Consider the following 16,565-nt stretch of genomic DNA (forward strand, 5'->3'; position numbering starts at 1 on the left):
GTCTTTCCCTTTAATAGACATGATAGCTTGTTGACATTGAAAGTTGGTATATAAACACTTCTTAAACTTTCACATGCTTTCAGTCCATCCTATGGAAGATCTCACTTTGACAGTAAGAAAAAATATATATACGTATATATATCCAAGGTAACGACCTTTTGGCCTTTCAACCTTTGCCACAAATATAAACTGAGACATTTTGACATCTTTCTTAAGAGAGAGGGAGGGAGAAGAAAAACATGCCATCAAGTTCATCCTCTTGGCCCCCAACTTCTCCCCAGAACATTCCTTTCATAAATCTAAGGGCCAGGGTATTTTTTTAAGAAACTGGAGAGAGCTGGTATGCGGAGCAGCTCATTATAGAGTTGGAGGTACCTGTATGGGGACCTTTCATATAGCGATCTAATCTTCGCTCACATTTTGGACTCGCAGTCCAGTGGATATTTCAGGATTCTGTGTTCACGCTGTAACTAAACAAATACCACAAAGACACACACACGCACACAGATGATTAAATCCACACAGAAACATTCTTATCAAGCTCATTTAACTCCCCTGTGTTAATGCAGCTTTAGCGTCTTCTTGAGAGGGACCTTATAGCCCGTCTGTTCTGACATAGCTGTGTGAGCAGCAAGCTCGGCAACATTCTACACGGAGGGATCAAGTAGGTGTCAAAACCTGTTTATCCATGCTAATTTCAATCCTCTGCACTCTGCAAACTAGTTTTTCTTGCCCGATTATGCCAACCACATGGAAGAGGAAAATGTTTGACACCAAACGAGAGATTATTTCATTTGTCATAGAGGTCTTCTCCTGCTCTGTGTTGCATCAGAACACCAACCCCCACTCCTTATATCCCCCTCTTGGTATCCCCCTGCCCCCCACCCTTCAGACTCAGTTACAGGCTAGGCTACTTCGTCGAACGATCAACAAGCAAAAATGACGTAGGCCTATTTTCAGCTGAAAGACGTGCTTCAGTTGAATATGCAGCATTTTTGTCGTGTGACACGACCGTTTGACAAAGTAGCCTAGCCTATAAATTATCCCTTCCTTTTCCCTGCCTCTCTTGCAAGGATTCCGGCCCTTCCCCCTCTCGGTCCCCTGGTGAAATGTTGGGAGTGTTGAAGCCTCAGTGGTAGGTATGGTGATGTAATAGTGAAAGGGCTGGGGGAAGATGACTATAGAAATGAAATGATCTCTACTCGTATTATACACTGAGCTTCATTCATCTGTTTGTCCAACCAACAGCCAGCAGGTTCCACCAATCCAAATATTTTGGAGGCCCATGGCCTGAAGGACATTGCCCTTCACCGATATGAACATGCAACCAAACCCTGACCCATGAGAGCTGGTGTGTGGCAGCAATGGTGGTGCATGTCACATTGTTTGAAAGTAAAAGAGCTTCCATGTTCTCTGAATCAGTGGTTCTCAACCTGTGGGTCCCCACAGGATTTTTTGGGGGTCCCCAGATGACAGTGAATTGAAAATTGTATACCTTTTTAATACCTAAAAAAAAAAAAAAAAGACCATTACTGCATCAAAAGTATACTATAAAAACTGGCCAAATTGTCAACATAATATAAGAGGCAGAAATTGTGAAAATAGCCGATCTACAAGCTTGCAACACCTTGCAAGCTTTCCCTAGTTCAAATATAATTATTTTGGGGGGTCGCGGCCCGGTTGAGAACCACTGCCCTAAATTATGCTTATTTTTTTCCTTTAGGAAATAATGGAAAAGCAAATGGGTTGTTTTCACCTCTTGAAAATGGCTTTCACTAAGATTCACTGCTGATCATTGTTTACATTTTATTCTACCATAAAAGTAAATGCCATAAAATACAGCTAAATAGGGTTAAGGTAACTAAACCTTGCTATTAATTTGGTGTACCTGCCTCAGAGAATCCCGACATAACCGATGTTCAGAATGCATGAGAAGGAGAAAGATGAGGTAGGCTGACAGTTTTTTATTATTCTCTATTCCAAGCCATCAAGTTAAAATGAACATTCCTCTCAGATTGCATCATTATAAAAGGCCAAAACATTTCATCCATAGCTTTTTAATATATATATATAGTTACAGAAAGGATATGTGAAAGTCTAAATTAGATTATATACTAATATGGAACACTATTTCAAATAAACCATTTCTTATTATTCATCAGGCTCACACACAAAGACAAGACTATTCATTCCATCCATTATTTCCATTGTTAATGGTCAGTAATTTTCCTCTTAGTGTGCTGTCCAATTTAGCTTCCTATTGTCTCTTTCCACAAACACAAGCCTCCTCTCTGTGCTTCCATCTTTCTTGAACACTTACTTATTCACTCTTACTTATTCATTCTCTCTCTCTATATATATTCTTGAGTGGTTGCATTTCATTTTTGGTTAGCCAGATAAAAATCCTTTTTGCCTGAGTTACCACAAGAAACATTGTGGTGGTTTAGACATTTGAAAAAGTCTGTGTAGCTGTGGTTGTTATTGTTGTGTAGTTTATCTGCACCATCTGAGGATAAAACTGGAATTCACATTATTTTTGAAAGATGCCATCTTTTCAGACCGAGTCAACTGCTTGGCTGACAGTTGCGCCGATTGCCTCCACCATGTCAGAAACCGCATCGGGAGCTTCCTGAATAGCCCCACTCAGGATCAAGTCCTTTTTCAGTTCAATGTCACTCAGCTCCTTGACAGGAATCTCCTCAGGCTTTTCAATACCATTGACACATTGCTCTGATTGTGGCTCATCAGTAGCAGCAGACACACTGCACTCTCCGTTTACAGTAGGCAGTGCATCAATCTTTGCTACCTCTTCTGTAGCAGCAGGGCTCTCTATATCTCCATTTTCCATCTTGGTTTCCACCACAGGCTCTGGGGTGACTGCAGCAGGTTCTTCAGCCACGGTAGCGGCCTCCGCCACCACCTCAGCCTCTTCAGTATCCTCAACAACAGGGGCTGATTCTGAGACAACAATCTCAGGGACAGGCTCTGCTTCTGCCATGACCAATTCCTCTACTGCTGACTGAACTTCAGCCTGAGCAGAGTTCTCTGGAGCTGTTGCTTCTTCTGCTGCTGCTGCAGCGGGCTCTGTAGGTTCAGGTTCAGCGACTGTTGACTCTGTCTCAACCTCTGCAACTGATTCTGCCACAGGCTGCTCTGCTACTGGCTCTGCAACTGGGACCGGTGTCTCGGCCTCAGCCTGTGTCTCCACGGGTGTTTCGGGCTCAGCTGTTGGTTTAGGTTCTGGAGCGGCTGCAGTTTCTGGCACCACCTCCACCTCCACAGTGTCAATAACTGTCTCTGGGATGGGCTCTGGCTCGGGTTCTGAAACAGGCTCCGGTGCTTGGACAGGCTCCTCTATGGTGACCTGTTCTGGTATCGCAGCAGGTTCAGGCTCAGGCACAGCCTCTGCAAGCTCTTCTGGTGTTGGAGCAGCAGGCTCCTCTGTTACGACTGGGGACTCGTCCACTGGGGGTTCTGCTAGAGCTGGTTCCTCTGGGACTGCAACTGGTTCCTCTGGAACTGGAGCTACCTCCTCTTGGACTGCAACTGGTTCCTCTGGAACTGGAGCTGCCTCCTCTTGGACTGAAACTGGTTCCTCTGGAACTGGAGCTGGCTCCTCTGTGACAGCAGCTGGCTCCTCTGGAACTGGCGCAGGCTCCTCTACGGCTGGAGCAGGCTCCTCTGCGGCTGGAGCAGGCTCCTCTGCGGCTGGAGCAGGCTCCTCTGCGGCTGGAGCAGGCTCCTCTGCGGCTGGAGCAGGCTCCTCTGCGGCTGGAGCAGGCTCGGCTGCGGCTGGAGCAGGCTCGGCTGCGGCTGGAGCAGGCTCGGCTGCGGCTGGAGCAGGCTCGGCTGCGGCTGGAGCAGGCTCGGCTGCGGCTGGAGCAGGCTCGGCTGCGGCTGGCTCCTCTGCGGCTGGCTCCTCTGCGGCTGGCTCCTCTGCAGCTGGAGCTGGCTCCTCTGCAGCTGGAGCAGGTTCCTCTGCAGCTGGAGCAGGTTCCTCAGGGGCTGGTGCTGGCTCTTCTGAGGTTCCCACCACTGACTCCACAGCTTCCGTTACTGCTGCTACTGCTGAACCAACAGTCTCCTCTACCGCTGCCGATACCACCTTGCCTGCCTCAGCTGTCACCTCAGCCAATGGGGCTGGTACAGCGCTCTCGACCGAGCGTTGAATGGACTCCACTGCATTGACAGCCGCTGCTGTGACCTCATCTCTCTTCTCTTTGGGGTCGCTTACATCATATCCCTTCTTCTTCTTACTCAGTTTGGCTCCCATGGTGTCTCCTATAGGAACAAGTGGATAATGGTGTCAGTTAACATTGGATCAGCAGTGTCCCTTATATGTGGACTTCAGTGTTGGGGGTATTAAACTTTACCGTTGAACCCATTTAGACCGGGAAACCCTCTACGTAACTATAACCCTTTTTGGGTAGTTGTATATACAGTATATAGCAACATAAATGTTTGGTAATTTTTTAAGCTTTTCAGATTTAGAAGGCGTCTTTAGAATCGGCCTCAGGTTTAAATGGTTGAACCGGTTTTAAGAAAACTTAAAGTGCAAAATAAATGACACTGTAAATAACAGTGACTTGTGAGGCTATTTACTTTAAAACATGTGATACAGTGGATCACTTCAAATAAGTGTTTTGCTTATGGGTGCGCCCAGGCTCTGAAAGCCACCTGAAAAGCAAATGTCACATGGGATAAAGTTTTAGCTAATAGACCACAGGCTATTAGCTAAACCTTGATCCCATGATCACATGCAAAACATCCTCCTGTTTTTTCTGTCTCTCCACTGTATAATAATAATTGTAGTTCCTCAAAACACGTCCATTTGTAGAATGTCTAGCTAACGTACTGTCTATACACACCGCATAATAAGAAGTATTGCCAAGATAAATGCTTTTTTTAAATATATCTTAGTTTCTCGCCCACAGGCCCATGGTTGTAACACACAAAAAGCTTTTCTGCAACCAACTCAGTCCCCTCAGTTGCAAGAAAGGATTTTATTGGAAAGGGGAAAGGAGGGCATTCCAATTGGGAGACTTCTCCCTGCCAAGGACAGTTTGGCTAGAAGACAAATGACCACTACATGGGAACCTTTCTGAGATCTGAGGACTCAACAGGGTTCCATACGGAATCTTGGGTAATGTTGTGTGCCAAGACAGCCCCTATTCTAGTGTGGGCCTTTTTAAGACATGCATTTATTCTGTCTAGTAGCTTACTCTAGACTGCCAGAGTGTGCTGTGCATAGCAAGGCAAAACCTGGATTGATTTAGGATTCAGAACAAGCACGGATGAGCAAAGTGTAGATCTTTGAAATTGGATATAATGTGCTACAACTGAACTGCTCAAATATTTTATGCACAGTCTATGGTAGTTTATCTGTATGTAGGCTATATGCCAATCAGTTCTGAGAATCCATTGTACAGCAATGCTGTGATGAAGAGGAAGCACTAATGATTACCAAATAATGTAACTTCCTTTTGGTTAGAAAATAGGGAACTGGAAGTCCATCTCTTAGTGACAGATTGAGGATTCAGACAAATGCCAGAGCTGACACAGGGAATGGAACAGCTCAAACAACCGGTTTTAATATGAACAAACATCATATGCATTTGCATAGAGAAGGAGCATGGACGTTTATTGAGGCTACGAGTCTGATTTAGCTCTGATGCATGCAGGTCAGATTAGTGACTATACATAAGACAGTGGTTCCCAACCTTTTCAGGCTGTGAACCCCAAAGATAGTGATAATTGAACTGGGGACCCCACACCCTGACAAGCACTTGGAATTGTAGGAGTTGAGGCATTACATTTTGTTTGACTCAGATAGCCTACATACAGTATTGTGAAAATAGCAAATCTACAAGCTCGTAGATCGGCCTTTTTTTTTTGCCTCTTTCTCATATTATTTGACAATTTGGCCAATGTTTGACCAGTTTTTATAGTATAGTTTGTTGATTACTTTTGACGCAGTAATGGTCTTTTTTTGTGGTTAAAAGGGTCTTATAAGTCCTTAAATTGTCACTGTACTGTCATCTGGGGACCCCCCCCCATCCTGTGGGGACCCCCAGGGGGGTCCAGAGCCACAGGTTGAGAACCACTGTAATAAGAGGCCAGTTGCAGGGTGCATACAGTATGTGAACTGCGGTAAAGGGACGCGTATGGGCACGGAGCTGTCCATAGTACTGCAATGGAGCAATCAAAACGGGATGCGCCACGCGCTAGGCTAGGATAGGCCACATCCATTACGCACGCAGTGGTCGTTTAGCCCAGGGGTTTTCAACATGTGGGTCGGGACCCAGGGGGGTCCCCACATGTTTTTTGGGGGGTCCAGAGATGATAGTGAAATGACAATTTCAGACATTTTTGTACCTCAAGAAAAGAGGGGAAAAAAGACCAAATACTGCATCAAAAGTAATCAACAAACTATAGGCTACTATAAAACATTGGCCAAATTGATCATATTTATCTGTGGAACGAATTCGAACACAATGGGGGTCCCCAGTTCAGATATGATTATTTCATTTTATTATTATTTATTTTTTTGGGGGGGGGGGGGGGTGAAAAGGTTGAGAACCACTGCTCTAGGCCAAGATGACAACGTCCATTCAACACATGAAAACAATGACCAGCCATGATGTCTCCCTTACATAACCACAGAACAGTGCCTGCTCACCACTTCTCTGATTGGCGTGAAGGTGGACACTATTGTGAACATTCACCATAAGCGTACAGTAACCGGGGCCTTATGGCATCGATCGAACCCTTCGAATAATTCTTATTAAGAACGTGCATGTGGACTAATTGGCCAACATTTTGTCAGCTCTTTATTGGTGTGGCAATATATTTAGGAACGAATGACCCAATAAAGAAGCAATCAACAGCACTCCGTGTAGTTATTATAGTAAATCCATGCCTTGCGCACAATGTTGGAAACGATGGAGGTGCGCAAAAAAAGAAAACACATTTGTAGCACATGCACCGAATAAATGAGTGGGAATAGTTACATAGAAATTAGATATGTCGCTGATTATCCACATTGTCACTTCATCGAGCTACCTTTAAAGTCACCGATGAAGAATCAAAGGCACAATCTATTGATGACTATAGCCTACACACACATGATTAACGGCCATAAGACTCCACCCACCCCCACATCTCAAGGCACCCCACTCCTCTAATCAGCTACCCTTTTTTTCACGGCCATTTGAACATAATATCGCTGTTCTACTGGCATATAATAAAACATAAAACCAGCGACGTGCTTGCTTGATCATTGTTATTTTATGAGAAACCAGTTACCCAACAGGTCATGCATTATTGGCATATACGCAGTGTTTGATTAGGAAAGGTATCGGGGTCTATAGCCTACTAGCAATTATCGCTGAGTAGACGCAATAGAGCCACGCCAATTTAAAAGAAAATAATAAATTAGCTGCCAGCGGAAGAATTATAGCTTCATTCAAGGAGAGAACAATGGGTGAGCTGCCCAGTCTCCTACAAATCAGTGGTTTTCAACCCCTTTTCATATCAAGGTCCATTATTTATTCGGCATTTGAGCCACGGATTCATCACCATTTGATGAGATTTGAGACCCAAGACGTAGAATATGTTGTTGTCGTTGGATACGATTTTGTCCACAATTCCATGCTGTATTGATCATTGATGTGGTAACATAGGAGAGATAACAGGCAAACGTTGATCAAAAATATCTATTCTTTAAGTAAATGCAGATGTTTAACAATAATAACTATTGAGCATAACACGAAACCAAATGGACCCGTAAGGGTCATTTTACGCTCTCAAGAGTTAAAGATCTATAGCCTTAAGGGTCCATTTGATTACCTACTCTCCAACATTTAGCTGGGGACCCCCTCAAGGACCACTGTTGGTCCCCGGACCACTGGTTGAGAACCACCGTCCTACATGATTGTCAGAATATTTTCCTTTCTTTCCATCTTTCTTTTCTTTCAGAATTGCTGCATCTAAAGAAAATAGTTCTAAGGCTGTTTTAGACTAACCTGTGTTTGTGGCTTCGATCCGTTCACAAACTGCTTGGAAGATCTGTTGTACTCCTTGCAAAGCTTCAGCTGGAACTGATGATGATAATAAAAGTAAACCTTGGCGACTGACAGCTGCACAGATTCCGCCCCGCTCTCCGAGGTGCAATCTGCACTGCTTTGACTGAGGAGTGCTGCTGTGCCCCTCGCTGTGTTCTAGGCATCTGTCGTTATCACAATCTACCCCAACCTACTACGATCTATACCCTCCCTCCCCATCCTCTAAACTCCTCCTTTCCTAGCACACCCACTACCATTACAAGCACATATTTCTCAGGAAGAAAATTGGGCCTTTATTGAACAGACTGTTTACCTCATGTTTTCTGCCGTTTTTATTTTATTTTTACTGTTCAGTTACAGTTGGTGGTTGAATAGTTTGTGAAAATAGTGAAAATGGCCGATCTACAAGCTCAACGCCTCACGATCTGCTATTTTCTATCGGTTGAGGCATCTAAATCGAATGCCTCAATTAACTGTAGGCTACATCAGGGTGGTGGGGGTGACAGTTTAGATATGATTATTTTGGGGGGTCACGGGCTGAAAAGGTTTAGAAACACTGGAATAGACTAGTCAACCTTATTCCCATAACAAACATCCATCAACAAATATAGCAAACAAAAGGGGCACAAAATAGACCTAGACAAAACCAAACGACTTAACTTGCTGGGGAAAACAACCTTACACAGTGAACAATAAAGAAAAGTCCCTTTTGCAGGGCGCCTTATTCTAAATTATTTTTAAATAATATCTAGGGTACAATTTTTTTTAGGTTGTTTAGGCCCACATGCAATTGAGAATAACTTTTCCCTTTCACCAATAAGGTCTCACGTTCTGAATATTATAAGCAATATTGGATCTCAGGATAAGAAAATGTGACTTCCATAGCGCAACAACATAGTTACATAAGTCAGAACCTGAACCATGGGCTTCTGGGATAGTAGGTCAATATAATACTGTGGCTTAGAGCTTATATACTTGAGAACAGGTTGTCTGAAGCACGTATGCTTTAGGCAATGTTTGGCTACATAATGTACTGCTCTGTAAGTCATTGTTCAAATTGCAAGGCATGAATAACTCCAAAGGGTAACTGTCTGTATTCACAAATTAAATAGGCATTGCACATTGGTGCCATTTGCCTTCTGTGTGTTAATGGGTGGTAGGGGTTGCGGCAAGATGAAGTTTTACAACACACTGGCCATTTAAACAGTAAAACACACTGCCAAATGCTGATACCTGAAATTGTTAACACACCATACAGTAAAGCTATGCATGTTTGCTCAGAAGACAGACTACAAGAAATATTCATTAATTCCAGATGCTTTCATACAATGTATACTTTCACTGACCTGATAACTTCAGAGCCAAAACAAGTTTTAGCTGGACAGCTTGGATAAACCACCCCACGAGTCCTTCCTTAAACAGCCTTCCTGCAAAAAAATGACAATTTCTTAACACCTTTTGCAGGAATGCACTGAAACAAGTTTCTATTAAAGCACAACAAAATCACAATGACACTGGTAATCTCTAATCTGACTATTCTGAATTTTCCCAAACATATCCTGTTACTTATTGTTTTATTCAACACCATTTGGAATCTAGAGTGGGTGTTTTCTTAAGCATAATTCAAATTGAGGACAGTTTGATAATTAGATCCAAATGCAACTAAATATGAGAGATTAGATTGCAGGCTACAGCATAGTTATTCTTACATAACCATACGGTGCAACATAACAAGCAAATTATCATTTCAAGTGTCATGTTTCTAAATTTGAGGCAGCAAATTGGAAACCAGACAGAAACTTCCCATTTCATGCTCTGCATGTGCAACTCTTTTTATACAGCAGTTTTTAGAATACTTAACCCTGTGAACTTCCTATACTCTTCAACTAACCAACCAACGTTTTAGTTGTTCTAACCAGGTGTAAATCTTTAAACTTGGGCACAATCAAACTGAGCTGTCTTGGGAGAAACAAGACCAAGAAAGCAGCATCATCATTACTGATAGGACAGTGCCCTCTTCTGTTAGACCTGACATTACAATACACAGCCAGGTTGTAGTACATCTCACAAGCAATAACACTTATATTTAATGGACATAACATACTGAAAATGTTTTTGGACTGTCAGTGTCAATAGAGATTAAATTGTATATTTATTGTCTGTGCACTTAATAAATATGAGTTGTTAACTTGAATCTTTGGATAAAAAGTGTGCATACCACCAAAGAAAAAGACAAGAAAAAACAACTGCACCATGATATTTGATTCATTGAATTTCACACATGCACTTCAATGTCTACTTCAGGGCCTGCACTTGAAGCCATGGTTCATTGAGCAGGCGGATCTAGTTTCTCTTAAGGGCCTCTGCTAGAGAATAAGAAAATATATGTTCTCGAGTTGTTTTGTTTTCCCTGCTGGCAGTGAAACTCCACTGATAAAAAAAAAGAGTGGTGAGGTCAAGTTTCACATGATCCAAGAGCTCTGGCATGTGGTCCCAGGGGTAAAACCATACTGAGCCAACCAATCTACTTCACAAAGATGGAGGACCCACAGCCATATTGGTATGCCTGGGGGAAATCCCTGAAGGAATAATGTAAATGTTTAGAGCCCATAACCATCACAACCAACTTGGCTAAACAGTAACACTTGGGGTGAGGAAGAATGGGGCACAATATGGATGATGCATGAAGGCCACCATCAAACCGGTAGCATCAACGGTGTAGGACCGACACCACCAAAAGGGAGGGGGACAGGGGTGGTTGTGCTTTACTGTTGATCATTTGTGGGGGGAGGGAGCAAACAAGATGTGATTCAGTCTAACAACGCTTGTGCATGATTCATTTTGGCCTATATGCTCTTAAGATTAGGAAAAAGGCGCTAATGCATTGCAAGAATAAAATAAAAAATAGTACACCTACGCGTTGCGGCACACAGCCTTCATCAGGGTGGCAAAACATGAATGCAGCACAAACATGGCTTTTATAGGAAATGACATCACAGGCTCATTAACATACAGAATCGAGCTGGTGACTAGATAAGGAGGCAGAGAACCCCCACACCAGGACATAATGTCAAGTACAAAAAAAGCCTTATAAAACCCACCATAAAAAATTAACAAAACTATACCACTTGAAAGATCAAAAGAAACAAAAATAAGTGAAAAACCAAGGAGAGGAAATTACACCATAGGCTCATTCTAATGGTTTGAGCAGGTAAATAAGAATACACACATTAGACAAGGTGTTTTCGATGAATCCATCATGGTTAAAATGGAGTTTGAAGTTACAATGGGTTTGTATAAGATATGTCTGATAAAATGAATATCAAGTATCTAAATACTGAATCAAGCAACTTAAAAACTGCCTGGGGTGGTCACAAAAGCCTGAGTAGACGTTAAAACGACCCCAAACATGTTTGAAAGTGAAATATCCCTTTAAGATCAATTACCATACTTCTGCCAAATGCTACCTCCCAAAACTAAAAAGGTTACACAATATGATATCAGTGAAAATGCAACTGAGAAAGCATAATATCTGGAGGCTATTTTTCTCTTTTAGACAGCTATGGACATTTTCAGGTAAGAACTGGCACTTGCAAGGCAGCCATTTGTCATGCCAAAATAGATGTCACTTCACATTTGTAGGCCTATAGCAATTATATAATACAATATATATAGAGCAAAAATATAGAGTAAACTTGGACTGGTCTCCACACACATCCTTTCTCATACAACTGAAACTAGAACATCAGTTGTCAATATGGCAGCATTATTTGTTTAGAAGAATGGAAAGTTAGGGCATTCTATGCCTTTATATTCAGAGTCAGACTATGATTTCTCTAAAGGATACAAAAATACAACAACGTGAAGTAGAACTGTTTTTTATTTAATTTCTTATAAGTAATAGCATTACTTTTGATAAAATAGCATTATTTAATGGAGGGAATGCTCGCAAGTTGTTTTAAAGGACAACTTAGTTTTTTTACAACCAAGGTTTATGTTTTAGATTGTAATTAAAGTAAATAAAAGATGAGTGCTAATTTTGTATAGTTATAGTTTTATAGATCTTTTTTTACAGTGGGCGGGGGCATTCTGTCCGGTGGCTAAATATGTATTTTTTTACGCAATTACCCCGCGTTTTCTTTATTATTATTTACAGTAGCTCTTCTAGCCCCCAATAACTCACATCTGGCCATCAAAGACCACAGGACCTTTTTTATTGTGTAAAAAAGGCATATTTAGCCACCGGACAGAATACCCCCGCCCACTGTATAAAATATCGCGATTACAAGCTAAGATATAAACCTTGGTTGTAAAAAAAACAAAGTTCCTAGGCTTTCCACTTCCTGTGTGTTTTCCACTTCCTGTCGATTTGATCCAATGAAATCCAATGAAACTGGTCAGATGACTAATGATATCCAATGAAATCGGACAGGAAGTGGAAAACACACAGCCTAGGAAACAGGTGAATAGACCCCTTAACAGACGACGTCACACTGGTTGCAAGCGGCATACTGGTTGCAAAAGAAACCCATTCTGCCAGGTCTCGCTGGGGCGCGCAGCACTAGCCAACACACAAGAGGAGGTTGGGGTGCGCGCACCCCGAAACAACAGGTTGAGAATTGATTGCATGAAACAATCACCTGTGCATCCAGTCTCAATGTTGGTAAACAAATAATTGGTCTATTGAATTTGAGCGTATAGCACCATCTACTGGAGATCTATCTATTACACAAGAATGCTAATATACAGTAGGCCTACCATGTATATGTCACTATGACTGTGCCACATTTATCCTGCTTTGGACGTGGGGGCTGTGTCCTATGACTGCAGGAACAACAGTGGCCTTTCTACCCCATCACCCCGACATCAGGAAAGCAGCGGGGTTAAGTTGTGGAAGACGTTTTTTTTGTCACTGTATATTTGCACATACGTGCAATTTGTCCCCTTCATTTATCCATCCTATAACTACAGTGAGCACCATTCTACGGCACTCGGGGAGCAATGAGGGGTTAAGAGTCTTGCTCAGGGACACACATCGACACATAGCTGGCCTGGCCTGGGACAACCAGGGCCTCTGGCTTCCCAGTCCCACTAACCACGCCGCCCCTAGCCCACATCAGCTTGCGGCGATGCAGCATGGCATGGTGGATTGGGTCACTGACTACCTCACAGACCACGGCACGTGAGGCTGCAGGGATGCAGGTCTGACGGGCTGGTGTGGTGTGCAACACGTGTGCTCCCCAGGGAACTGTGCTGTCACCTTTCCTGTTCACTGCTCTGACTTCCACTTCAACTCAGAGTCATGCCACCTCCAGAAGTTCTCAGATGACACTGTCAGAGTCAGCTACATCACAGATGACTACACAAGTGAGCATGACAAGATAGTGAGGGACTTTGTGAGGTGGAGTGAGGTGATTTGCCTGCGGCTCAACACCAGTAAGACCAAGGAAATGGTCATGGACCAATCTTAGCCAATCAGGATGGAATATGAAAAATCAGTCAGATCCCTCTTGATCACATGACTATAGAGATAATGTGTACCGAATTGAGTGATGTTTGGACAAAATCTGTAGGATATCAAAAAATGCATGTGTTTTGCAAAACTCTGACTCCTGGTGGTGCTATAAAACGCTGATGTGAAAAATGCAGGGCAGAGGTTTTTCCTTGGCCTCTAGGGAGTGTGTGTGCAAAGTTTCACACCGGCCTGTTATAGCGCCACCATTTGGCCGAAATGCGTGTCATTTCGTCCTTGGCCTTGGGGGAATATGTGTTTCACGGCAATCGGACACTGCATTTTGTTCAAAAAGGGCCCCTCCTGCACACTTTGGAAGCTGATTTGTGTGATGTTTGGACATAATCTGTAGGAGTAAAAATCGGCCTGCTGGTGGCACCACTGGACAGCACGCCTTCGGCCTGGCAGAGACAGTAAAGTAATTAACACAAATACAAAATAGTAAATGAAGACAAATTCTTAATCATTGTGGAATTATGGGTTTGGAAAATGTATCCAATGTATCCAAGCCAATTTACATTGTCAAGATTAAAATCTTGTTACACTAAATACGCCACGGTTATCTTTATTACTGCATTGTTTATAATGAATTATCACAACAGAGAAATATTGTGTGAACCTGCTACAGTTCCTGCTACAGAAACTGGAGGATAGGCAACAATTTGTTTACTGTAAGAAGGTCAATTCAGATTAGTATCATCAATGTGTCAATATGAACAAATAATTCAAAAGTATTTGTTGCAAAAAAAAACACCATAATTTGTAATTACAGTATAAGTCATTAAGTTCTACTCCCACAATCAATCCGTTAATTGACAACTTTCTCTGTAGCTAATCATTTATACAGAAGAATGAGTTTAGAAATAAATAAATAGGTCAGGTGGGCTCCAAAACCATCTGGGCACTAGGAATAATTGGGCACCAAAACCATCTGGGCACTAGGGACATGTGGGCACCTGGTGAACTGGGCACTAGAGACATGTGGGCACCTGGTCAACTGGGCACTAGGGACAACTGGGCAACAAAACCATCTGGTCCCTAGGGACAAATGGGAACCTGGACGAGCGGGCACTTAGGGCTGGCGACATCTGGGCACTAGGGACATGTGGGCACCTGGAGAGGTGGGCACTTGGACAACTGGGCACTAGGGACATGTAGGCACTAGGGACATGTGGGCACCTGGACAACTGGGCACTAGGGACATGTGGGCACTAGTGACATGTGGGCACTAGGGACATGTGAGCACCTGAATTAGGATTTGTGTTAGCATACTGCTTTCAAAGCACATAGACATTTTATCATACAGGATTTACAGTATATAACTTACAGTATTTACATGATATTTATTTGCATGTAAAAACGATACATATATTTTTTTATAAACTTGTCAGTTCTTAGGGGCCGTTCACACTGAGCACTATACAAATATAGTTTTAAAATCGTTCTAAGTCAAGTGATGGCAGCATTCACACCAACTATAAAAAATAATACAATTGTTGAACAATAGTTATAGTTATGGTTATAGTTATAGTGCTCAGTGTGAATGGCACTTTAGTCAGACAGCTATATAGGAGGCCTTGTACTGTATTGGCCCACTAGTGTATTTGACCTGCACATTTAAGCACATTTTTGATTGGCCTCAGGCCCTCCAGGGCCCCTGGGCACTGGCCCCCGCATTGCCCCAGCCACCCAGTCCTTATTATTATCAATCCATGGTTTATTGGTTTTCACATATCAACTGACCTGGTCAATGTTATAAATACAGATTATGATGGAATATTAGAATGTTGGCATTCAAATGTAAAAACAACACCCATAATAGATGGCTTTCTCTTTTGACACCTACAAAAGAAGGCTATTAAAGAAATCTGTAAATCATATGACCTGATGATCTAAAAAGGTTCATTGTCATTATCACTGCTGCATTCAAAGCAATTCATTTACATTAGGCTAATAGTAGGCTACTATTAAGTGTGGATACACTCAAAAATACATTGCCATTCTTACTTTAGTCTTTTTCTGTTTTAGTATAGATTACGTTTAAGTTGGACAATGAATATGCGGGCAGTACAGGGTGCGCCCAAGCTGCCGCCGCCGGCCGGTGTTGTACCGTAATTTGTATTCCCATTAGAATCTGTCTCCCGGAAGTGAACCGGGTTTTGCCCGGATTGAGGGCTATGATTGGGGGCGCTGTCGCGCGAGCGCGCGCGAGGAGAAACAGCTTTCGATGCAGACACAAAATGTGCCACATCACCCGGCGTGATATTTTATAACTCTATGTGCGTGATATTGCAGGATGTGAATCCAGTGGTTCTCAAAGAGGGGGGCAAAATGTGTTAATATAGCCATCACGATCAGTTTACCACTTTAACCCTATTTTATATTATGGCTATTCAAAAATCTTGATTTCTTTTGCATAATTTAGTTACCAAATGTTTTAACAAATCTTCTCTTATCAGGGTCCATTGGCACAAAATACTTTCAGATTCTGTTTGCGGCCAGTGGTGGAAAGTAACTAAATACATTTACTCAAGTACTACTAAGCACAATTTTGAGGTACTTTTTTTTTTACTTTACTGGAGTAATTCCAATTTTCAGTACTTTTACTTCTACTCTAATCTCAGAGGCAAATATTGTACTCCTCTAGATTATTTGAAAACTTGAGTTACTAGTTACTTTGCAGATAAATTATTATATTATAAAACATACATTAACCACTTTAGCCCTATTTTATACATAGGCTCTTTGAAAATAGCAGATCTACAAGCTCACAACGCCTCGCATCGTGACGCATTGTGAGCTTGTAGATCTGCTATTTTCAAACATTTTAGTACTTTTACTTTTGGTACTTTAAGTATATTTTGATGCCAATACTTTTGTAGGCTACTTTTACCCAAGTAACATTTTGAACACAGGCCTTTTACTTGTAACAGAGTATTTTTTATATATTGTGGTATTGCTACTTTTACTTAAGTAAAATATCAGAGTAC

At 42.2% G+C, this 16,565-nt stretch overlaps 1 protein-coding gene across 1 annotated transcript; it reads right to left on the reverse strand.

The window, feature by feature from the left end:
* Window positions 1–1,949: 1,949 nt before the first annotated feature.
* Window positions 1,950–8,219, reverse strand: LOC308083987 (uncharacterized protein). The gene is made up of 2 exons (XM_080426442.1): window positions 8,025–8,219; window positions 1,950–4,281 (listed from the first exon to the last, which is right to left on the reverse strand). The coding sequence occupies exon 2, from the start codon at window positions 4,271–4,273 to the stop codon at window positions 2,555–2,557; it is 1,719 nt and encodes a 572-aa protein (XP_080282568.1). The 5' UTR covers window positions 4,274–4,281; window positions 8,025–8,219; the 3' UTR covers window positions 1,950–2,554.
* Between the last annotated feature and the right edge of the window lie 8,346 nt (window positions 8,220–16,565).

Source organism: Gymnoscopelus braueri (genome assembly GCF_963280865.1).
Source record: "Gymnoscopelus braueri genome assembly, chromosome: 1".
NCBI classification, from domain to species: Eukaryota; Metazoa; Chordata; class Actinopteri; order Myctophiformes; family Myctophidae; genus Gymnoscopelus; species Gymnoscopelus braueri.